Below are 25,298 nucleotides of genomic sequence, written 5' to 3'. Positions count from 1 at the left end.
ATATTTGCCCCGGCCATCTTTTTACATATATTTACATTTTCGTCTTTATTTACTTCTTGTTTCTTCCCAATATAAGCAAAACACAAAGTCTGGCAGATGCAATATGTAAAAATCTGCACCTTTGATGCAGATCTGAAGAAATGCTGCACTAATGTTTAAAACCGCAAATATTGTGAAAACTTTCACTTGGAACTTTTGCATGAACTGACATTGAAAGTTGAGTTGGTAGAGAAACAATTGTAACGGGTCGTTAATCATCATCATCATCATCATCATTTAACGTCCGCTTTCCATGCTAGCATGGGTTGGATGATTGACTGAGGGCTGGCGAACCAGATGGCTGCACCAGGCCTCAATCTTGATCTGGCAGAGTTTCTACAGGTGAGTGCCCTTCCTAATGCCAACCACTCCTAGAGTGTTGTGGGTGCTTTTTACGTGCCACCGTCACGGGGCCAGTCAGGTGGTACTGGCAACGACCACGCTCGAATCCTTTACACATGCCACTGGCACAGGTGCCAGCAATGCGATGCTGGTAACGATCACACTAGAATGGTGCCTTTTAAGTGCCACTGGCACAGAAGCCAGTTAGCCGCTCTGTCACTGATCATGCCCGTATGGTGCTCTTTGCACCCTGCTAGCACGGACGCCAGTCAATGATGTATTAAATTCTTTGTCTTCTTATTTGGATTATATTTCACTCTTTGCTAAACTTCCAGAACGGCTTTATGGCAAGCAGGCAGGCAGACAAACTGAAGGGGATAAAGAAAGGGATTTGTTGTGACAGTTTTCATCTTCTCTAAGATATTGGAAGTGAAGCAATAAACAAGAAGCTGGATAAAAGTTGGCTGTGTTGGGAACACTGTGAGGTGTTTGTTTATATGGATCCTTATACAGAGAGAAAAAAATCTCGACTCATCTGTCACCCTTCATACACCTCACATGTCCTTACCAACAGACAGACTGCTAGGAAGACATGGGATGAGGTAGTCAAGCATGACCTCAGAGCGTTGGGCCTCACTGAGGCAATGGCGAAGGACCGAGATCTCTGGAGATGTGCTGTGACTACTAAGACCCGGGATGCTCCCGGCACCAGTTCCGCATACCCCCTGCCCATCCAAAGTACCTTGGATCCCAGAACATCTCGCTGTGCTTGAGGAGACCTGTCGAGTCAAGTGCATATACATGAACATCGAACCAAATATCAATGGAAACAGTAGTTGTGATACCTGTGCCGGTGGCACATAAAAAGCACCATCCGAACGTGACCGATGCCTACCCTGCCTCGAATGCCTTCTGTGCCGGTGGCACATGAACATCGAACCAAATATCAATGGAAACAGTAGCTGTGATACCTGTGCCGGTGACACATAAAAAGCACCATCCGAACGTGGCCGTCGCCAGTGCAGCCTCCACTGGCTTCTGTGCCGGTGGCACATAAAAAGCACCATCTGAACGTGACCAATGCCAACCCCGCCTCGAATGCCTTCTGTGCCGGTGGCACATGAACATCGAACCAAATATCAATGGAAACAGTAGCTGTGATACCTGTGCCGGTGGCACATAAAAAGCACCATCCGAACGTGACCGATCCCTACCCCGCCTCGAATGGCTTCTGTGCCGGCGGCACATGAACATCGAACCAAATATCAATGAAAACAGTAGTTGTGATACCTGTGCCGGTGACACATAAAAAGCACCATCCGAACGTGGCCGTTGCCAGTGCAGCCTCCACTGGCTTCTGTGCCGGTGACACATAAAAAGAACCATCCGAACGTGGCCGATGCCAACCCTGCCTCGAATGGCTTCTGTGCCGGTGGCACATGAACATCGAACCAAATATCAATGGAAACAGTAGCTGTGATACCTGTGCCGGTGACACATAAAAAGCACCATCCGAACGTGGCCGTTGCCAGTGCAGCCTCTACTGGCTTCTGTGCCGGTGGCACATAAAAAGCACCATCTGAACGTGACCGATGCCAACCCCGCCTCGAATGGCTTCTGTGCCAGTGGCACATAAAAAGCACCATCCAAACGTGGCCGATGCCAGCACTGCCCCGACTGGCTTCTGTGCCGGTGGCACATAAAAAGCATCATCCGAGCATGGGATCCCGGAACATCTCGCTGTGCTTGAGGAGACCTGTTGAGTTAAGTGCATGTACATGAACATCGAACCAAATATCAATGGAAACAGTAGTTGTGATACCTGTGCCGGTGACACATAAAAAGCACCATCCGAACGTGGCCGTTGCCAGTGCAGCCTCCACTGGCTTCTGTACCGGTGGCACATAAAAAGCACCATCCGAACGTGACCGATGCCAACCCTGCCTCGAATGGCTTCTGTGCCGGTGGCACATAAAAAGCACCATCCGAACGTGACCGATGCCAGCACCGCCTTGACTGGCTTCTGTGTCGAAGCACATAAAAAAAAGCACCAACTGATCGTGGCCGATGCCAGACCCCTCTGGCACCTGTGCAGGTGGCACGTAAAAAGCACCCACTACACTCGCGGAGTGGTTGGCGTTAGAAAGGGCATCCAGCTGTAGAAACACTGCCTGATCAGACTGGAGCCTGGGGCAGCCCCTGGCTCCCCAGACCCCGGTCGAACCGTCCAACCCGTGCTAGCGCGGAAAACGGACGTTAAACAATGATGGTGATGATGATGATGACTACTTCTGATTCCTCTTATACCCAGTTTTTCTTTCAGCTCATATGTTCTCTGTTGTTTATATATATATATATATATATATATATATATATATATATATATAAATCAAATGGGGTGATTATAATCAAAATAAGCAACAAAGATATCCAAGGTAGTGTAGTACAATCGTTTCATGCTACTTCATTTTATTAAACACTGTAAGTATTACATCAGTTTTAAAATGTCGAGCAATCTTCAGCCACATATAGAATTTTTTAATTAAATGGACAATGTACATTTTTATACTTATTTCATTTGCCAACATTACAAAGAGGGTAGATATATAGACAGAGAGGTTAATTTCATCATTAAGAATATGGTAGTAGAATTTTATCCTATATTAGATGTATATATATATATACATCTAATATAGGATAAAATTTTCGAAAAATTTTTATCAATGGCTGGCATATTAAAAAAAATACTTTTAAAGATTAAATTTATGAACAACTTATAAAAAAGGCAAAAGAAAAAAATTTCAATGCCAAATATGCCGAAATAGACTTAATCATCAATAACCATATTATTTATCACTATAAGCACACGTCTCGAAAGCAAGCCGATAGAAATTTCTAAAAAATTTCAATATTATCAGATCGGTCCCAATTTCTGAGTTAATTCATTTAGAATTTTCTTGTCATCAGCTATAAATACAATAAGAAAATAAATGAGATACTTACTTGTACCCATGGAAGAAGTAAACACTAAGTCATGAGCACACTTAAGTACCCCAAATGTATCCAAAATAGAAATTCCACAGCATACCTCGAGACACGTGAAATTGGACTGAAAATTCTCATAGAGTGAGAGAGTCCGGAAGTGAATAGTATTAAACTTACATCTAATATAGGATAAAGTTTTCAAAAAAATTTTGTCAATTAAAGAAATACCTATAAAGGTTAAATTTATAAACAACTTATAAACAAGGGCAAAAGAAAAAAATTTCAATGCCAAATATGCCGAAATAGGCTTAATCGTCAATAACTAAATAATTTATCATTATAAGCATGCGTCTCGAAAGCAATCCGATAGAGATTTCTTAAAAATTTTGTTATTATCGGATTGGTCCCAATTTCTGCTTATAGTGATAAATTATATAGTTATTGACGATTAAGCCTATTTCGGCATATTTGGCATTGAAATTTTTTTCCTTTGCCCTTGTTTATAAGTTGTATATATATATATATATATATATACACACACACATATATATAACACAATACTGTAAAATATAAAGTTAGAAATGAGGTGATCCTCTTTCACAAGACCACTTCATTTCATTCCACCCCATACACATCCTCCACCTTCTATACTTAAGTTATGATAATGTTAATGTATGATAATAAATGCAATAATATTCATTTCCACTCACATCAAAGTTTTGTGTATTTGGTGGTAGCAAAAATGAGGTTGTGTCATTCTCAAATATAATCAAATAACTCTAGGCTGAAATAAAAGCATTTTGTGATTTTTGCTTTTTCCAAAATGTTTCTCTTGTAGAAGTGAAATAGCAGAGTGTGTATGGTATTGCATTACTAAAGTTCTTCACTTCTTTCTATGAGCTTCAATTCACCAAGTTGTTGGGAATAGATATCCAATATTCTGGGAATGTTATCTAATGTAAAGTTATCCCATCAGTGAGTAGAGTTATTCTTATCAAATTGATATCATGAAATTAAAACCAAGCAAAGATTCCCCTAAGCTAAAGAAACATATTTTTACACAATAAAATTTATCTTCTGCTTGGCAGTTATTCAGTGTGGCATATTTCCATGACTCATTAACCCTTTCATTACTGTATTTATTTTGAGATGCTCTGTGTTTCTTTCAATTACTTTAAATATAACAAAAAATTTAGTAAAATAACTTAGTTATCATTCGGCTCATGTTAGGAATATAAATTGTTTTCAGCTGAGATTGGTAACGAAAGGGTTAAAGCTTTAATTTTAAGAATGATTGTTTGACTGTAGAGAAGTAATACTATCAAATTAATCATATCTGATGAAAACTTACATTATTTCTTGTGAATCTTAATATCTGAAATATGCAGTGTTCATTCTTAAAACCTTCATATTAGCCTTTATTTCAGCTGTTCTTTGAAAGAGCCTTTACTGAAGATATAATTTTGTAGCTTTCATTGTGGATCAGGCTGTAATCAAACGAAGAAATCTCCACATCATTGCTAATTAATTTTCTGCCAGTTATTCTGAAATATGAAAAATTATGTCTTGGTTAATGTCAGCTCAATGCAATCCTCATGAGATACAGCAAACTAATACTACAAGTCTTAGAGGTTTATTCTCTTTTTTGAAACTCCATAGCTGAAGCATTTTAAATCATAGAACCAGGTGTGGTGTAGGTGGGTTGGTTTCTAATTAATCTTTACATTGGTTTCATTTCATTATTAAATTGTTATGTTAAACTTTGATCAACTGACATATCTAATGACTTACCATTAAGTTGGTAAAAAAATAATATCTGAACTGACAAGCGACATGTTTGTATCTGGTTTGATATTTCTAGCCTAAAGAGATACAGTGCAATGAGGATTTTAAAATGTTGGCATTCCAAATATGGCTTGTGTTTACAGAGACCCCGTGTTGCAGTTATAACGCTTATTATTCTTCTAGTAACATTGTGGCTAGGTAAGTGGTCCTTACGTTCATCTGTTTGTTTTAATTATCATCTTTATCATCATTATCTTCATCATCATTTTGCATCCACTTTCTCCGGCATGGCTTGGATTGGCCATCATGATCCAAGTCATTCCTTATCTGGATTACAACTATTAATGCCCACCCTCTTTACAGAATGTTCTGGATACATTTTACTGCAGTACCCATACTAGAAAAGTTACCTTGTGTTGTCTCTGTTTGCAAAGGCATGTGATTTAGCGGTTAGGGCTATCTTGCTTATGATCCTAAGGTCATGAGTTCAATTTCAGGTAGGATGATGTGTCTTGGAGCAAAACACTTTATTTCACTATGTTACTGTCTATTCAGCTGTAATTCAAAGGGGCCAGCATTGTCATATTCTCTGTCATGCTGAATCTCTCCGAGATCTATGTTAAGGGTATGCATGTTTGCAGAGTGCTCAGCCACTTGCATGTTGATTTCACAAGCAGGCCTTTTTGTTGATCAAGCCATTGGGGACACTTAACGTTGTAACTGACAGAGTGTCAGTTGCCTCTGTTTATCATGACTACGTGACTGAGAAGAGGAATAGAAGAGGGAGAGTGTGTATGAGGAGAATGTTAGCAACATAGTTGTAGTAGGAAAAAGGAGTGATAGAGGAGGGCTACATTTGAAAGAGAAGAGACCTGGTGATGCAGTGATGAAGTACTGTTGGTAGAGGTGGGGGTGGAATAGGGGATGAAAGGAAGGGTAGTGGTTGTATATCAACAAAAGTAGAGTTATTTACTTCACTAAATGCAGCTACTTTCCACATTTCACATCAGTGACTATCCTTGAAGACACTAAATACAGCATCTTGCCTAATAGCCACTTTGTGCTAAGCAGGAAGAATGTAAATATTGATTTCAAATTTTAGAACAAGGCCAGCAATTTCAGGGGAGGGGCTATGTTGATTACCTAAACCCTAGGGATCAACTGGTACAAATTTATACAAAAAGATGAAATGAAAAGTTGGCCTCAACAGAATTTGAACTCAGATAAAACACTAAGCATTTTGCTAACAACTCTTCCAGTTTGCCACTTTTAGGAAGAGTGTAAATATTACTACATGTTCTTGAACAACACTACACCCGTAACTCCTAGTTTGCTTTGATCTCTTTGTCAGTCTTTCTATTGGGTTGTCTGGAAAGTTCGTGCCGATTTATAGGAGCTTACCTTTCGACGTATTTTAGAACATGGTTGAGTCCATAAAATGGGATTTGACTACACCTCCATTTAGAGCACAGTTTAAGCTATCTTTTCGTGGAAGAAGGTTTATGTTCCTATAACCTGTGTTAATTTTGTAACCCTTTAAAATGGAAGATAAGAAAGTTCATTTTCGGCACTTGATGCTTTGGGAACCAGACAAAAATTGCTGCAGCTTGGCTGGGATGTGTTACCCCAACCTCCATATACACCAGATATTGCTCCTTCGGATTTCCACTTATTCAGGTCTCTGCAGAATAGTTTTAATGGTAAAAATTTCAATTTCTTGGATGACGTAAAAAGATACCTTGATAAATTCTTTGCCATGAAACCACCTCAATTCTGGGAAGAGGGTATTTTCAAGTTAAAGGAAAGATGGAGATGCATTGTGCAACAAAATGGTTCATATTTGGTTGATTAAAAATATAATGGAAAGTATTTATTGACCTTTTTCTTTCCTTTAAAAATCGGCACGAACTTTCCGGACAACCCAATATTATTATCGAGTTGTCTAAGGCTGTGAGCTATCAAGAATCATTGAACAAAATACTTTGCAGCATTTCTTCCAGCTTAACATTCTGAGTTCAAATGCCGTCAAGGTCAACATTGCCTTTCGTCCTTTCAGGGTTGATAAAATAAGTACCAGTTGAGTAGCAGGGTCAATGTAATCAACTAACCTCCCCCCTGCAATATTCAGGTCTTGTGTCTATAGCAGAAAGGATTATTATCTAGTTGTGGCAGGAATGTTGCTAAGCCCCTGCAACCCCTGCAGTTGAGGGGCCCCATGTTTGGATCAAAGTACATAGATGGGTCGTCTATTTACTTTGGTTAAGATGTTGAACGTGAATTAAACTATCTATGTTAACTGAAAATTTCAAGAAATAAAATGGTAATACATCGTACCTGCAAAGGTTCTTGTAAAAATATTACGTTGTACCATGAACATGTACCAGACTTTGTGGATTGCCTATGATATCTATCAGACATGAACTTAGCTCTCAGCTTCACTATTCTGAACTGATCAATGATTTTGTGAAGTGAGAAAAGTGTGCCGTATTTGTCTTCGAAAGTTGCCTGGATTATAAAAGTGCTCTTTTATTCATATCAGGAAATTTTACTTATTGAAATTTGTAACAGACCTAAATAAATTTAACTTGTACTTTTAAAGATGTTCTTTAGGATAACATGAAATATTGAACTTCAAGATGGAGTAAAGTAAAACATAGCGATGAATAAAAGGTGCATAGATTATGAATTTTGAATGAAGGGAGGGGACCTAAGTGTCACGTGACAGAGCTGAGTTGTAGTACTAAAATATTTGTGAACTGAAGCATATCCAAAAACTCACTACAAATACTTGAAGTACATCTGAACTCAATCACTGTACCATTTCATTCAATCAACTTTAGCTTGAAGGGTCATGTTTTTATATTATGTAATTTATGTATTTTAGTATGTTGGTAATACACATACAGTATAGTTGTATAATTATATATGTATTGTATTGATGTGTCTTCTTGCTTTTATAGTACTTTATGTTAACCACACACACATATATATATATATATATGGTGTCAGTAAATCATAAATCTGAAAGAGAAGCACACTGTAAGTAGAGTAATTAGATATATATATAAACATCCATCAAATGTACATAATTCCTCACCTTTCAAGTATAGAATAAGTAAAGTAATTAGATAATGATAGTTATGGCTGGTCTATGGGAACCCAGAATTTCATGTCCATATATATATATATATATATATATATATATATGTACATTTGATGGATGTTTGTCCTCATCTTGTTTGTTGTTAACACATTTCAGTTGATGTCCTGGGGGAATTTCGAACCTGGGTTCTCCTCATCATCATCATCTGCCTGGAATTGAACTCAGAATCTTGGGGTTAGTAGCCTGTGCTCTTAACCACTAACCTGTGGGCTATTATGGAGTGAATTTTAGGGCTTATAAATCTAATATTTTCCTACCCTTCCGGTTCCCATATGCCATTCATATCTACACTTGGTCTGCTTAGGAGGCTGTTGTGTCCTAACATATGTGCTGCTTCTTTTAGTTTCTGTATTTTCCAGTGGTGTTCTCTGCCTTTTATTTTAACTTCATCCCACAGGGGGAGGTGGTCTCCATTTTTCCATACATGATCAGTTATACCCGATTTATCAATATCTCCTTGTGTCACAGCTTTGCGATGTTCCTCTACCCTTATTTTGAGGGGTCGACATGTTTCGCCTCTGTATAACCTACCACAGCTGCATTGGATGGAGTACACGCAGTCTTTGGTCACATTCTCTTCTCTTGGTGGTTTTACTCGAAGGAGATATTTGCAAAGTGTTGTATTACTCTTGAATACTGTTCTGATGTCATATGGGCCACATATCTTTTGTATCTTTTCGGAGAAGCCTTTCACATAGGATGGGCAGACTGTGGACAGTTTATCGGTTTCATCCTCACTTCTCTTCATAATTGGAGTGGAGAGTATGTTTCCGGGGATTGTTGTTGCTTAATAGATTGTTACTGAGCCTGATCACTTCTTCATGGTGAGTATTATGATCGCTACTTATATTCTTTGCTCGATGTTTTAGGCACTGAGCAATCCCTCTCTTTACACTGTATGGATGGTGGGAATTGAAGTTGAGGTATCATCCAGTGAAGGTCAGTTTGCGGTATTTGGATGTCCTGAACCCATACTTGGTGCGTGTTATTAATACGTCCAGGAATGCTAGCTGATTGTCTTTTTCCTTTTCCATTGTGAACTGTATGGATGGCTTTATTGAGCAGACCTAGTGCAGATATGAGTAGCATATGGGAACCAGTATTAAGGAAGGATAGGAAAATATTGGATTTATAAGCCCTAAAATTCACTCCATAATTGCCCAAGGACATATGGCATAGTGGTTAAGAGTGTGGGCTACTAACCCCAAGATTCTGAGTTTGATTCCAGACAGTGACCTGAATAATAATAATAATAATAATAATAATAATAATAACAACATCAATAACATCAAAAAATACCTTAGGAATAAGAATCCAGGTTTGAAATTCCCCCAGGGCACCCGATGAAGGTTAGAGAATACATCAGCTGAAACGTTGTGTTAACAACAAAGAAGATGAGGATAAATATGTCAAATGTGAATAATGTAAATAATGTGTGTGTATATATATATATATATATATACAAAGAGAGAGAGAGAGAGAGAGAGAGAATGCTAGTTGAACTTGGCTTTTTAAATGATAAGTTAAATGATAAGTATTGTTAATCCTTCCACTGGAGACTCTCTCCTGACTCAAGTCAGATATCATTATTGTATTGCAACATTTGAACTGTCTACTGTTATAATTTCACACTAATTATTAATTGTTTCTTATTCTTTTTGTTAGTTTATGTCAAGACTCCCTGCTTTAAAACTGAATTGGACCCCAAATATTTACAAATGCTGCCAAGTGAAGATGTGGTCAGTAATCCTATTGTTTATTTTGTGGAGAAACAATGTGACTTGTCTGAAAGGAGGAAAGTTTGTTTCATGAAATATATTCTTCTTTTACAAATAATAGAAGGTTGAACATGAATATATCTGTGTTTGTTTGTGTCTTTTCTAGATGACCTGCTGTATCTGGAGATTGATGGCAATGCAAATGTCCATTATTATTTGGATCTTGGGATTGAGTTGCATGAACATCAAGTATCTCAGACATAAATGGCAAATGCCATTGAGAAATACCTGTGACTCAGAAAGTTAGTGTTTAGCTTTTGCCTTTGACATCAAGAGATAAACTTATTTGCTAGATAAGACACTGTCTATCAAGACTAGCATTCTGTAACAGGCATCAAATGACCAGACTCCTCATATTCTTCACATCCACGTGAAGTGTGACACATGTATCCAGCCCAACTGATCGCCTCTAGAATACATAAACTCGTATACTCTTTTACTTGTTTCAGCCAGTTGACTGCAGCCATGCTAGAGCACCACTTCTTTTAGTCGAGCAAATCGACCCCAGGACATATTCTTTGTAAGCCTAGTACTTATTCTATTGGTCTCTTTTGCCAAACCGCTAAGTTACGGGGATATAAACATACCAGCATTGGTTGTCAAGTGATGTTGGAGTGGGGGGACAAACACAGACATACAAACACCCACACACATATGTATACATATATACGACGGGCTTCTTTCAGTTTCCATCTACCAAATCCACTCACAAGGCTTTGGTTGGCCCAAGCCTATAGTAGAAGACACTTGCCCAAGGTGCCACGCAGTGGGACTGAACCCGGAACCATGTGGTTGGTAAGCAATCTACTTACTACACAGCCACTCCTGCACCTAAACGTGAATATGTTAACTTTTCAGTTATTTTATAGACACAAAATAGCCAAGAAGCTAACATTAGTTTACCTGTTGAATAGGTCATTGGACATTGATGGATGCATGCTTAAAATATAACTCATATAAATATATAATGAATATTGAATGGAAGCTGCTATAAGATAACAGTTGTAACAAGTGGGGCTGGTGAACACATTTTGGCACTCAGTGGATTCAATAGGTGTATGTGGTTTCTTAAATTGTAAATAAAAATCATGGCAAGTGTAATGAATTCAAACCTTACCATGAGTCATATCATTACACCTCTTGGTAAAATACATAATTTTAATTTTTCCAATGATTTACAAGTTTATGTCACAGCTGGGTGGTCAGCTGTAGGATGAGTGCCTAAGTGTGTACAAGTAACTGCTCCAATAATATGCATGGCACTTTGGCACTATAGCCTCAGGCCAACCAAAGCCTTCTGTGTGGATTTGGCAGACAGAAACTGAAAGAAAACTGCCATTCATATAAATATATATATATATATATAACGGGAAGGTTTACGAAAATAAACAAAAGACGAAGGCAGGTGGAGTACAGACAAACAAATGTATTAGTATGGTGCTCAGGAATAGAAATAGAACAAGTCTTTTACGTTTCGAGCCTATGCTCTTCGACAGAAAGATACACAGAAAAAAACAAGGAGAGAAAAAATGCGTGTAGGAGCAAACGATCTATCATGGCGTCCTATATATATATATATATATATATATATATATATATGAGAAATTTTTGCGTAATGAGATAAAAAATCAAGGCTGTGTAGATATTAGAACATTTATAGAGAGAAGGTCTTACAGCTGTTTCCAGGATATTTTTTAATTATATCCTTTTATCGGAGACAGTGTGAGAGGATGGTTAAGTAATGGTTAATTTAGATAGGATACAAAATAGAGAGTGAGGTGGAGGAAAGAAAATAGATGTGAGATATCTAGGGATATTGAATTTGTAGATCCATTTTTTAGGCAAAATGGTATATATATGTAAGATTCCAATACCTTATGAGAGAAATCCAACAGTATTTAAAATTGTTCATTACATACATATATATGTATGTATGTGTGTGTGTGGGTGTGTGTATGTGTATGTATCTGTATGTGTGCTTGTATCTATGTTTGTCCCCACCACCATCACTTGACAACTGATGTTGATGTGTTTATGTCCCCCGTAACTTAGCAGTTCAGCAAAAGTGACCGAGAGAATAAGTACTAGGCTTACAAAGAATAAGTCCTGGGGTCAATTTGTTCAAGGTGGTGCTCCAGCATGGCCAGAGTCTAACAACTGAAGCCAGTAATAGAGTAACAGAGAGTGTGTGTTATGTATGTATACACATAAATATATCAAACTAAAGTTATAGAACAAACAAATGCAAGGTCATCCAATAACATTTCAGAACTCGAACATTTAATCATAGAAAATACATTTAGACATCACGGAAGATGGAATATAATTCATCTGTACAAGCATATGGGCTCGTCTGAGCATGACTGCTTCAATAAGAAAACACACAATATTGTGTTAAGCCTGCTATGCGATGGTGTCTGTCTCTCTATTTTTCCCCTGATGAAGGAGTTATTAGCGTGATGCACCCTAGTGCTTTAAACACAATAATATACCCCTGAAATGGCCGTAGGGAATTTAGTAAATATGGTTTCCTCTTTTTTAACTATAAGGCCTCTCTTATTCGATAGTAATTTTATAAGATTTTCTAAACAATGAACCTTTATTTTATTTTACATTATATATTATATAATTTTATATGCTTCCTATATTTATATTTTTTTCTATATATTTTTATATACCTATATATATATATATATATTACTTTATACTATATTTTTACGTCTTACCTTCTAGGTGTTGTAAAAGTTTTTAAAAAAAATATATTTTTCTTAATCGCTAAAGTATTAACTTTTAATTCACACATTTTTTCTCGCACTTTCTTATATGCTTGTACAGATGAATTATATTCCATCTTCCGTGAAGTCTAAATCTCTTTTCTATGATTGAATGTTCGAGTTATGAAATGTTATGTGGATGACCTTATATCTGTTTGTTCTATAACTTTAGTTTGATATATTTGTCTCTTTCAATTGAGCACTTCTATAGCAGTCCTATTAAACATTTTGTTCCTGATAAGAAACAATCACTGTATTATTGATACACATAAATATATACATGTCCTTCCATTTCTATTCATCTAGAATTTCTCTGAACATTGAGTATCTCTCTCTCTCTATCTCTCTCTCTCTCTTCATCTCTCTCTCTCAACCTATTGTGTATATAAATTGGTAGATATTGTTTTGAAAATAGGTGTATATTTGTCCTCCCATCTCTATTCTACTAGAATTGCCCCGTAATTTGAGTATCACACTCCTCCCCTCTCCTTTTGTCTCTTAACTTACTTGCCTTCCTTCACACCCCACTTCCAATCAACTTCCTCTCTCTCTCTCTCTCTCTCTCTCTCTCTCTCTCTCTCTCTATACCCCTCATATATTCATTAAATCTCCACTCTCCACTCTCATATATTCATTAAATCTCCACTCTCCACTCTCATATATTCATTAAATCTCCACTCTCCACTCTCATATATTCATTAAATCTCCACTCTCCACTCTCATATATTCATTAAATCTCCACTCTCCACTCTCATATATTCATTAAATCTCCACTCTCCACTCTCATATATTCATTAAATCTCCACTCTCCACCATCTACCCCTCCACCCCACCCCCCGACTACCTTCATCCCCTCCCCTCCCCTCACTTCCCTCTGTTTCCTTCCAGTCTTTCTTCTCAGCCACCTCTCCCTTTCAGTTGCTCTGCTCTTTATCTCCACTTACTATTCACTCTCAGCCTCCTCTCCCTCTTCACCTCCTCCTCTCTATAAATCTCCAGTCTCCCCCCACCCCCGTTCATCCTCATCTCCCTTCTTCCTTCACTTTCCAGCTGCTCTTCACTCTCAACCGCCTCTCCCCCTCCACTTGCTCTTCTCTTTGCCTCAACCTACCCTCCCACCCACTTTCCCCCCTCACATATCCTTTTGCTCTCTTTTCCCACCCTCTACTTACTCTCCACGCTTACCCACTACTTGCTCTCCACTCTCGTCCTTTGCTTCCTTCCCTCTCTGTTTCAACTTACTCTCTCCTCTCACTCCTCTAATAATCCCATCATTCCTCCTCTCTCTGACTCTCTCTCTCTCTTACTCTGTCACTCTCTATCTATCTATCTCTCTTGCTATCTCTCTCTCTCTCTCTCCCCCTCTCTTTCTCTCTGCCTACAAACACTGTACACACATGACCAGACCATACACCACAAAGAAGGAAGCAAATCGTGCAGTGAAGATGCAGTGAGACAGTAGGAGACTATCAAGATCGAATTGATTCTCAGGGCTTGGGTGGCAGCTGAAAATGATTCACCCGACGACCTTATTGCAGTAGCTCTGCAAAGCAATACATTTACCTAATGTGGAACAAACAGAGCAGAAAAGAATCAATTTATCCATTCTTATGCACTCGTCAGACCACGCTGACACAAACTGGATACATCATCAATGTTTAATATCCATTTTCCTTGTTGTCATCGGTTGGATGGTTTAACATGGAGCTGACTAACCGGGAAGCCTGTCCATACTGCAATTGTCACTGTGGCATGATTTCTGCAGCTGTATGTCCTCCTTAACACCAACCACTTTACAGAGTGCACTGGATGCTTTTTACATACCACCAGCACAGGTGCATTTACACAGCACTGACAAAAGTGCATATCATGTGACACTGGCACAAGACAAGCTTGTATGTATGGATGACAGCAATTTTTACTAAGCTTGGCACGTCTTCTCAAGCACAGCAAATTGCCACAACTGCAGATCCCTTTTAAAAATGGTGTATCCCCAAGTGAAACACTTGACACAGAGAACAGTACCTATGTCAGAACAGGGTCTATGTCAGAACAGTACCTATGTCAGAACAGGACCTATGTCAGAACAGGACCTATGTCAGAACAGGACCTATGTCAGAACAGTACCTATGTCAGAACAGGACCTATGTCAGAACAGGACTTATGTTAGAACAGGGCCTATGTCAGAACAGGACCTATGTCAGAACAGGACCTATGTCAGAACAGGACCTATGTCAGATCAGGGCCCATGTCAGAACAGTACCTATGTCAGAACAGGGTCTATGTCAGAACAGGGTCTATGTCAGAACAGTACCTATGTCAGAACAGGACCTATGTCAGAACAGGACCTATGATAGAACAGTACCTATGTCAGAACAGTACCTATGTTAGAACAGTACCTATGTCAGAACAGTACCTATGTCAGAACAGGACCTATGTCAGAACAGGACTTATGTTAGAACAGGGCCTATGTCAGAACAGGACCTATGTCAGAACAGGACCTATGTCAGAACAGGACCTATGTCAGATCAGGGCCCATGTCAGAACAGTACCTATGTCAGAACAGGGTCTATGTCAGAACAGGGTCTATGTCAGAACAGTACCTATGTCAGAACAGTACCTATGTCAGAACAGGACCTATGTCAGAACAGGACCTATGATAGAACAGTACCTATGTCAGAACAGTACCTATGTTAGAACAGTACCTATGTCAGAACAGTACCTACGTCAGAACAGGACCTATGTCAGAACAGTACCTATGTCAGAACAGTACCTATGTCAGAACAGTACCTATGTCAGAACAGTACCTATGTCAGAACAGGGCCCATGTCAGAACAGTACCTATGTCAGAACAGTACCTATGTTAGAACAGGCCCTATGTCAGAACAGTACCTATGTCAGAACAGTACCTATGTCAGAACAGGACCTATGTCAGAACAGGACCTATGTCAGAACAGTACCTATGTCAGAACAGTACCTATGTCAGAACAGGGCCCATGTCAGAACAGTACCTATGTCAGAACAGTACCTATGTCAGAATAGTACCTATGTTAGAACAGGCCCTATGTCAGAACAGTACCTATGTCAGAACAGGACCTATGTCAGAACAGGGCCCATGTCAGAACAGTACCTATGTCAGAACAGTACCTATGTCAGAACAGGGTCTATGTCAGAACAGTACCTATGTCATAACAGGACCTATGATAGAACAGTACCTATGTCAGAACAGTACCTATGTTAGAACAGTACCTATATCAGAACAGTACCTATGTCAGAATAGTACCTATGTTAGAACAGGCCCTATGTCAGAACAGTATCTATGTCAGAACAGGACCTATGTCAGAACAGTACCTATGTCAGAACAGGACCTATGTCAGAACAGGACCTATGTCAGAACAGGACCTATGTCAGAACAGTACCTATGTCTGAACAGGACCTATGATAGAACAGTACCTATGTTAGAACAGTACCTATGTCAGAACAGTACCTATGTCAGAATAGTACCTATGTCAGAACAGGACCTATGTCAGAACAGTACCTATGTCAGAACAGTACCTATGTCAGAACAGGACCTATGTCAGAACAGGGTCTATGTCAGAACAGTACCTATGTCAGAACAGTACCTATGTCAGCACAGTACCTATGTCAGAACAGGACCTATGTCAGAACAGTACCTATGTCAGAACAGTACCTATGTCAGAACAGGACCTATGTCAGAACAAGGTCTATGTCAGAACAGTACCTATGTCAGAACAGGACTTATGTCAGAACAGGGTCTACGTCAGAACAGGACCTATGTCAGAACAAGACCTATGTCAGAACAGGGTCTATGTCAGAACAGTACCTATGTCAGAACAGGACCTATGTCAGAACAAACAGAGTTCAAAGTCAAAAACAAAACCACTGAAAGTGACAGCAAAAAAACAAGACATTACATGAAGGACATACCATCTTTAAATTCCATCTAAAAGGTGTCACCTGGCATGGAAAGATGGGGAAAAACTGCCATTTTGTGCAGCCAAAACTCAGCAGAATGGAACACTTGGTAAAAAACACTCTTCCTTTAGCTAACAAGATGAAATAAAACCTCACCCATAGGGACTCAAGTCCTAATACAAACGTACAATAAGGAAGACCACTAAACAACTGCCTGCAGGCGCAGTGTGATGTGCAACAATAGAACAGCAATTTTTTTTAAGGGTAGCACAAAAGATAGTGCAGCAGTTGGCATGGTTGCAAACAAAACTAAGCCATGCACACCCACACAAAAGACTACCACAGATAATAGGCCCAGGATGGCCACCATTCCTGCCAAGTCAACCATCACATCAATTCTTCTGAGTACCAGAGGCTGGTGGCACGTAAAAAGCATCCAGTACACACTTTCTACATGCAATCAAGCAATATGCAATACACTTACAGAGAGACATCTGTCTTCAGACGTAAATAAGGCAGAGATACACACAATGCCAATGTATGCTGCGTTCTATACAGAAAGAAGTGAAAGAAGTCACAGTGGGGTTGAATTGTACATCTGTGAAGATGTCACACCACTAACCCTGTTGTCACATTGAAACTCTGTCTGTGACACACTCATAGTAATTAAAAAGCAACTGGGTGTGGTAATTTGCATGTTATATTGCCAACCTGATGCTTCAAATCACAATGGTAAAATTGAGGAAAGCTTTACATTGATAAAATTAGATCAATGCATTAATATAATAGACTTCAACTTTCCCAACATCAGTTCCAAAGTGTCTCCACCTCCCCATTAAGAAATATGCAAATAAGCAAGTCTGATGAGTTTTTCAACACCACAGATCTACAAGAGAAAAAGGGCTGCCATCAATTATGTCAACAACATAAAAGATCAGCCATTGATGAGATGAACAGAAACTCAGTAAAGGGGTCAGATGGATTTCTGGTTGTTCTTTTAAAGATATGTAAGAAAGCTCTTGCAAAATCACAGCAGATTCTTTATCCTTGCCTGTGGTAAACTTCCATTAATGTTAACAGAAGGTATGATATGCTCTGTCCATGAAGGTGACTTCACATTTTAGCAAGGTAATGGGATGCATTGTCAGAAGGAGGCTGATCATGTTCCTGAAAGAAAATAATTTGCGCACAATCATGCAACATGGTTTCCATCCAGGAAGGAGCTGCCTCACACAGTCACTACAACATTATGACTAGGTACTGAAACAGCAGCTCGACCACTCAAATGTGGCTCAACTTTACCAAGATCTTTGACAAAGCTGATCATGGGATAATATGTCACAAACTGCATGACCTCGATAGCACTGGAAAACTAGGGGAAGGACTGCATGACCTTTTAAAAGGCAGAAGTCAGACAGTTGTAATCAGTGGTGCCATCTCTGGGAATTCATCAATTCTAAGTGGAGACCCGTAAGGAATTGTATTGGGACCACTACTGCTTGTAGTGGTTTTCACAGACATGCCGTCAGTCATACAGTCAGCCACTCTTACCAGCTATGCTGATGATACAAAAGTACCACAAATGGTCAATGACCCTGATGACAGGACATGCTAAAACTTCAAAAATATCTGAGTGCAATATATAAATAAACTGATAAAAATAGCATGCAGTTCAATGCTAAGAAGTTTCAAGGACTCTGCTATCAGCCAATAAACAGACTTTAGTCAGACTACACAGGATCAAGGAGTAGTACAATCCCAAAGTCAGGGTCAGTGCATGACCAGGGAGTTCACATGAGTAATGATGCAGCATTCTGTGTGTATATTACCAAGATGTGCATGCAAGTAGCTGTATGAATTTTGAGATCATTCAGGACCAGGAAAAAGGATATCATGCTACTTCTATGGAGAACTTTTGTTTTCAGTCATCTGGATTACTGCTCCCAACTGTGGTCACTGCAGAATGTCCACCTAGTGGTAGAATTTGAGACAATCCAGCACCACTATGCAAAGAAGATGGACTTAATGAAACTGATGAGCTACTGGGAGAGAGTAAAGGAACTGAAACTCAGCTCCCTTTAGAGAAGGTGTAAAAGATATGCAGTAATATATATTTAGAAGGTCCTGGAATGTCTAGTCTCAAATTTGGTATTGAAAGCTATAGCAACCACTGAACTGGACAGCATTGCATTGTGTCAAAGATTCTGTCTTCTCCATATAAAATAAGGAGCCAGAACTCTAACAGTTGTGGATTCAGTGGTCCATAACTATTCAACATTCTTCCAAACAGCCTCAGCGATGCAGAGGTCTCCATGGAATATCTGGAGAAATTTTTATCTGAGACTAGCACTATGACTCGACAAGACCGAGTCATAGTGCTAGTGCATGCATATACAAGTGCGTGCACGTGCACATACACGCGTGTACTGTCTAAATCTCCAACCAATCACATACAGCTAGCTGGCATTCAATTGGCGTATCAAGTTTCGGGCATTTTGATTGCGTTTTGGATAGAAAATTCACAAAAAAGTCACTTCTATTGATTTTTAATGGTTTTGCGGGGTGACTGGGGAAATGTAAAGATTTGCACGACCACCCTTGGACGGTTTTGAATGACCATAAAAAGTGCGAGCCCTCTAACTGAAAAATTGTGGATTTGTATAAAGGACACGCACACACAGACAGACATTTTGCCGTTTATATATATAGAGATGAACCCACATTGCAGAAGGAGACACAAAGAAGAACAGCTTAAACCAACTGAATACTTCACCAGAAACTGTACGGTAAAGAAACCCAGTCCCACTGAAAGGTGATGCCCCAACATGGTTTCAGCCTCTAACTGGAACCAGTAAAAGGTAAAAGAAAGATTAAGTTTCCTATATTGTTCGTATTCATAATTGTTCAGCTTAACTTTTGGAGTGAAATTTGAAGCTTCGAAGTTACAGGATAAATCTTTGGAGGAAATTTGTGACATTTATGCCTTTCCTAATTGTGTCTGCAAAAATGGTTAGTGGAGCTATCACAAGTAAGAAATGATATTTGAATTATAATTTTTACTTCAGCAATATTTTCTTCTGTTTCAGGTTTCAATGTCTATGAAAGAAAAACTCAAAGCATTTGAACATTCTGAAAATGTGACACTAGTTACAGCTTATTTCCAGTTAGACACCTTTAGAAAGGGTGGAAACAGTCATGTAAACCCCAAAGTATATAAAAAGTGGTGTTCTGTTTATTCTCGGATTCTCAATCCAGTAGTTTTCTTCACAGACTCTCCAGAGATTCTCTCTATGTTTAAAAAACTGCGATCACCAAGTTTAAATAACTTAACAAAATTGATCCTCGTTAATAGAACAGACTTGTGGGCATTTAGTCTGAAACCACGAATTGCTAAAATTTTCAGTCAAGCTGATTATCCAAAATTCCATCCAAACACTGTGATACCTGACTATTCTTGTGTGATGCATGCTAAATATGAGCTACTCAAAAAGTCTATCCAACAGAATTATTTTCACACAAACTTTTTCATGTGGATTGACTTTGGATATTTTCGGTAAGTGTTATGTATTTAAATAATAATTGTTTTTATTTATTCAGTACCTATGTCTGTCTACATATTTATATATATCTAATATAAATTTCTATACTTAGTTATAATTCAAATACTTATTTAAGGGGTTCCTCAAAGCTCTGTCCTTGGTCCTTTACTCTTCTTAATTACATTCTATCACACAGTATAGTTTATCATTTTGCAGATGACACAAATTTAGTCTATTTTGGTTCAACAGAGAAATAATAATAAATGAATATAATTAAAATTTAAGAAGCTTTTACCAATTTGTCTGCCTCGACTGCAACAAAATTAAAATTGTTCTTTACTCTAAAGCAAGAAAATAAACACAAGATTTAAAAACTAAAATGAATTATTACAAGCTTATTCTAATTCCATTGATTGTGCTTGTGTGTGTGCATGCATGTGTGTGTGTGTGCATGCATGTGTGCGTGTATGTGTGTGTGTGTGTGTGCGTGTGTGTGTGCATGCATGTGTGTGTGTGTCTGCATGTGTGTGTGTGCATGCATGTGTGTGTGTGTGTGGTGTGTGCATGTGTGTGTGTGCATGCATGTGTGCGTGTATGTGTGTGTGTGTGTGCGTGTGTGTGTGTGCATGCATGTGTGTGTGTGTCTGCATGTGTGTGTGTGCATGCATGTGTGTGTGTGTGTGTTTGCATGTGTGTGTGTGCATGCATGTGTGTGTGTGTGCATGCATGTGTGTGCATGTGTGTGTGTGTGCATGCATGTGTGTGTGTGCATGCATGTGTGTGTGTGTGTGCATGCATGTGTGTGTGTCTGCATGCATGTGTGTGTGTGTGTGCATGTGTGTGTGTGTGTGCACCTCATTAACAAGATAAATAATCAAACCAGCCAGAGTAATCTCTACATGATTGCTTGCCCAGCTACAAAGAGTAACCAAATCTCCTTCATATCATATTCTACCACCTTTAAAAAAAAGGCATGATGGTCATAAGTGGAACACCATTGATCATATGACTACTTGTTATTTAGAGTCAGGGTTTAAACAACATTATCTCTCTCTATATAAACGGCAGTTTGTCTGTGCGTGTTTCTGTGTGTCTGTTTGCTTGTACCCTCACCCTGACCACGGCTTTCAACCGATTCTGATGAAACTTGACACACTCATAGCCCAATGTCATAATTCAAAACTAACGCAGCGAAAATTTTGAAAAGTTCCCCCAGTTCTGAAAAAAATCGATAAATTCGACATGGGGTCGAGAATCAGGAACACAAACCACAAACTGTGTAGGGGACGCAACTCCACCTTTTTTAACTATCAAAAAAAAATTTACCATCATTTTTTTCCATTTTTTTGCTATTTTTTGGCTATAACTCTCAAAAAATGCTTTATAGTTATTTCCCTTACAAACCTGAGCAACGCCGGGCGATACTGCTAGTTTAGTAATAATTACAAGAAATATTTAAAGGAATAAATTAGTTTCTTGCCAAAGCAGTTCTATGTTGTGAATAATCTATTTAGTTTACTTTTTAAGCACACATTCTTTTTTAACCTTTCAGCATTCAGATTTCTATTCAATGCAATGCTTATGTATTCACTTTGATAAAAAACTTGTCATGCATTTCTTTGTTGCTTAGACATCTCAATGATATGATTGTTTATTTTTGGAACAGTATTGTAAAGCAAATGTGAGAGGTCAGATTTGGTCAGTTTGAAGATAAAAAACAAAGGTAGATTATTTTTTCATAATGCAAAGAGCTTATACTTGCCTGACACTTTATGCAAAGAGCTTATATTTGCCTGACACCATTGCTTGGGACAGATATTTTATCAACCCTGAAAGAGTGAAAGACAATATTAATCTTAGTAGGATTTGAATTCAGACTGCAGTGAGCCAGGCTGAATGCCAAAAGGTGTTTTGTCCTATATTCTAATGATTTGACCAATTCCCTGCCTTCATTTATGGTTGGCGGTGCAATAGACAGAAAGTGACAGAGGAGGAAACAGTTATTCAGACTTCATAGGCAATCCTTATATTCAATTTAATGGTGACATATATACCTTGAGAGAATCTCTCATATGAACACATAGTACATAAAAGCTCACAGATTTATATTGTTGGTAGACAAGTATCATCTGTTATGGGCATCAGAACTGCCAGATCATGTGATTTTGACATACCCCATCACCTCAATGGAAGACATTTGGTAGCCACATACCAGCCAAATCTAATATATATTAGATTTTTGGGGGTACCAGGAGGAGGTAGTGAGGTCATAGACCCTTGCTTCAGTTGAGATTAAATAATATAAATTTGTCCTATTGTAAAAAAGAAATACCACATACCAGCCAAATCTAATATATATATATATATATATGTATGTGTGTGTGTATATAAGTATATATATATATATATATATATATATATATATATATATATTATATATATATGTATATATATATATATGTATGTATGTATGTATAGAAAAAGTAAATAAACTGGGTGTGCGTTGCACTACATGGATATATGAGGGGTTGAACAGAAAGAATACAACAAGCAGAAAAAGTTAGACAAAAGCAGAATAAATGGGAAACTAGAAGAAAACTTAATGGACAGGAAATTAGACAAAGACATGATGCATGGAATATTCATAACTGAGTTTTCCTCCAAAACATCATAGTGGTTTCATATTATTACCTTTGAGACCACTCAATTTTGCAGGCACCTGTGCTATTATTAGGCACAGGAGTGGCTGTGTAGTAAGTAGCTTGCTTACCAACCACATGGTCCTTGGTTCAGTCCCACTGTGTGGCACCTTGGGCAAGTGTCTTCTACTATAGCCTCGGGCTGACCAAAGCCTTGTCAGTGGATTTGGTAGACGGAAACTGGAAGAAACTCGTATATGTGTGTGTGTGTGTGTTTGTGCATCTGTTTGTCCCCCCAGCATCGCTTGACAACCAATGCTGGTGTGTTTACATCCCCGTAACTTAGTGGTTCGGCAAAAGAGACCGATAGAACAAGTACTAGGCTTACAAAGAATAAGCTCTGGGGTCGATTTGCTCAGCTATAAAGGCGGTGCTCCAGCATGGCTGCAGTCAAATGACTGAAGCAATTAAAAGAGTAAAAAGAGTAAGAGTATTAAACTACTGGGGAAAAGCTAGCGAATGTAGACTAAGACAGAAGCAAACAAAACATAAATACAACAGATAAAGAATTATGTTGCATATAGCCTTATGATTATGTAAAGAATGCTTGACTGGACAGAATGGCTTAGAATTGGAAGCAGAATGCTTACACATTCATTTTTGAAAGTGCAACCAGTTTTATATTTGCTGTGGTGGACATTTCTACAATGTTCTTCCATCTGTCTGGTAGGCTTGCAAGGCCATTCTTCCAAAATTCACTTGTCTGTGACGAAAAATACTCCTCCAGTACTGTTCTGACCTTATCTACAGAATTCATATTTTTTCCATCCAAATGATTTTGAAGACTGCAGAATAAATGATAATCAGATGGGGCAATGTCTGGCGAATATGGTTAGTGGGGCATCGTTTAATATTCAAACTGCTCCAGCCTTCGGAATGCCATCCTCGCTGTGTGTGGCTGAGCATCATCCAGGTGGAAGAACACCTTTCATCTTGAAACCAAAGATGGTAATTTTTCTTCTAGCGCTGACTTAAGCCGCTCAAGCTGTTCACAGTAGAACTCCTGTTATTATTTGGTTTGGGTTTAAGATTTCAAAGTGGACTAAACCTTTCATATCCCACCAAACAGGTAACAACACCTTATGTGGGTGAAGACCTTCTTTAGCTTGGGGTGCCAGTGTTTCTCCTCTCCCCACCCACTGTTTTCAGTGCTTGGCATTTTTATAGAGAACCCATTTCTTATCACCAGTCACTATTCAGTCCAAAAAAGCTTCATTCGTGAGATGTGAAGAAGGGCACACATTCACTCTCTGCACACAATTAGACTTGGAAAGTTTGTGAGGAACCCATTGACCTAATTTGCTGACTTTTCCAATGGCATGCAGGTGTCAATGAATGGTTCAATGACCAAATCCAAGCTTCTCTTCTAGTTCCTCAACAGTTACAATGGGATTTTGCTCCACCAGGGTTTGCAGGACATCCTCATCCAGCTCTACAGATCTTCCAGGACAAGGTTTGTCTTCTAGGCTGTAGTTTCTGGCTCGGAATTTCTGAAATCACTATTAACATTGGCTTATGCTTACTGTCCGATCCCCATATACTGCATTAATATTCCTCATACTTTCTGTAATGTTGTCACCTTTATTGAACTGATAAGGCAAAATATGCCAAATATGCTCCTTTGTCACTTCCATTATAGCTTTGACAAAATAACTGTTAAAATCAAATTGCACTCTTCAAAATTTGCACTAAGAATAAGGACAAGGTAAAATTACTTCCTGCTTTTACAGTAAGTTGATACAGGTAGTTTATCCTGTCCCCATCCAACTTTTAGTTCATGCAATTGAAAAAAACACATTATTTATGGGCTGACCCAATATATATATATTTCAAAAATTTAACAAAAACACAAACAAAAAACTTTACAAAAACATAGTAGAAAATTTGTAGCTAGTCCCTCATCAATCAATGTCTAAAAGATTATTTCAGTTGCGCACTCTTAATGCTGATATTGTTTACTTTTGGTGATGCCATTGGTGAAAAGCCACTGTGAATAGGTAACAAAAAGTACAGGAGAGTGACAGAAAAAAACAGGACAAAATAAAATATACGTATAGAACAAAAAAGCCATGCAGCTGCATGACAGGTAAGTATATACAAAGGTAAATGAAAGTGTCCTGTAGAACTGGAGACAAGAAGAACAGATAGAAAGTGAGAACGAAGGGAGAAGTAATGTATTAGAGGTGCCTCCTTACTGAAGCACTTCTACCTCTCACCTTACCCCCTCCCTCTATACTGTATTTCAACTGTACCTCCTC

General features: G+C 38.5%; 1 protein-coding gene across 5 annotated transcripts in view; it reads left to right on the top strand.

Moving 5' to 3' along the window:
* LOC115220341 overlaps positions 1-25,298 on the top strand; it is an 87,850-nt gene that overhangs the window by 58,866 nt on the left and 3,686 nt on the right. For 2 of the 5 annotated variants that reach the window (XM_036509903.1, XM_036509902.1), the window contains exons 2-4: positions 5,228-5,349; positions 9,980-10,053; positions 19,889-20,355. In XM_036509903.1, coding sequence (XP_036365796.1) covers positions 5,247-5,349; positions 9,980-10,053; positions 19,889-20,355 — 644 coding nt within the window. In that variant the 5' untranslated portion in view covers positions 5,228-5,246. Of the gene's footprint in view, positions 1-5,225; positions 5,350-9,188; positions 9,293-9,979; positions 10,054-19,888; positions 20,356-25,298 lie in introns of those variants that run through there. The other 3 variants (XM_036509904.1, XM_036509905.1, XM_036509906.1) reach the window with 3 other exon arrangements.

Source organism: Octopus sinensis, linkage group LG16 (assembly GCF_006345805.1).
Source record: "Octopus sinensis linkage group LG16, ASM634580v1, whole genome shotgun sequence".
In the NCBI taxonomy this organism is placed as follows: Eukaryota; Metazoa; Mollusca; class Cephalopoda; order Octopoda; family Octopodidae; genus Octopus; species Octopus sinensis.
The sequence above is the reverse complement of the archived record's forward strand: the minus strand, read 5'-3'. Positions and strand labels throughout refer to the sequence as shown.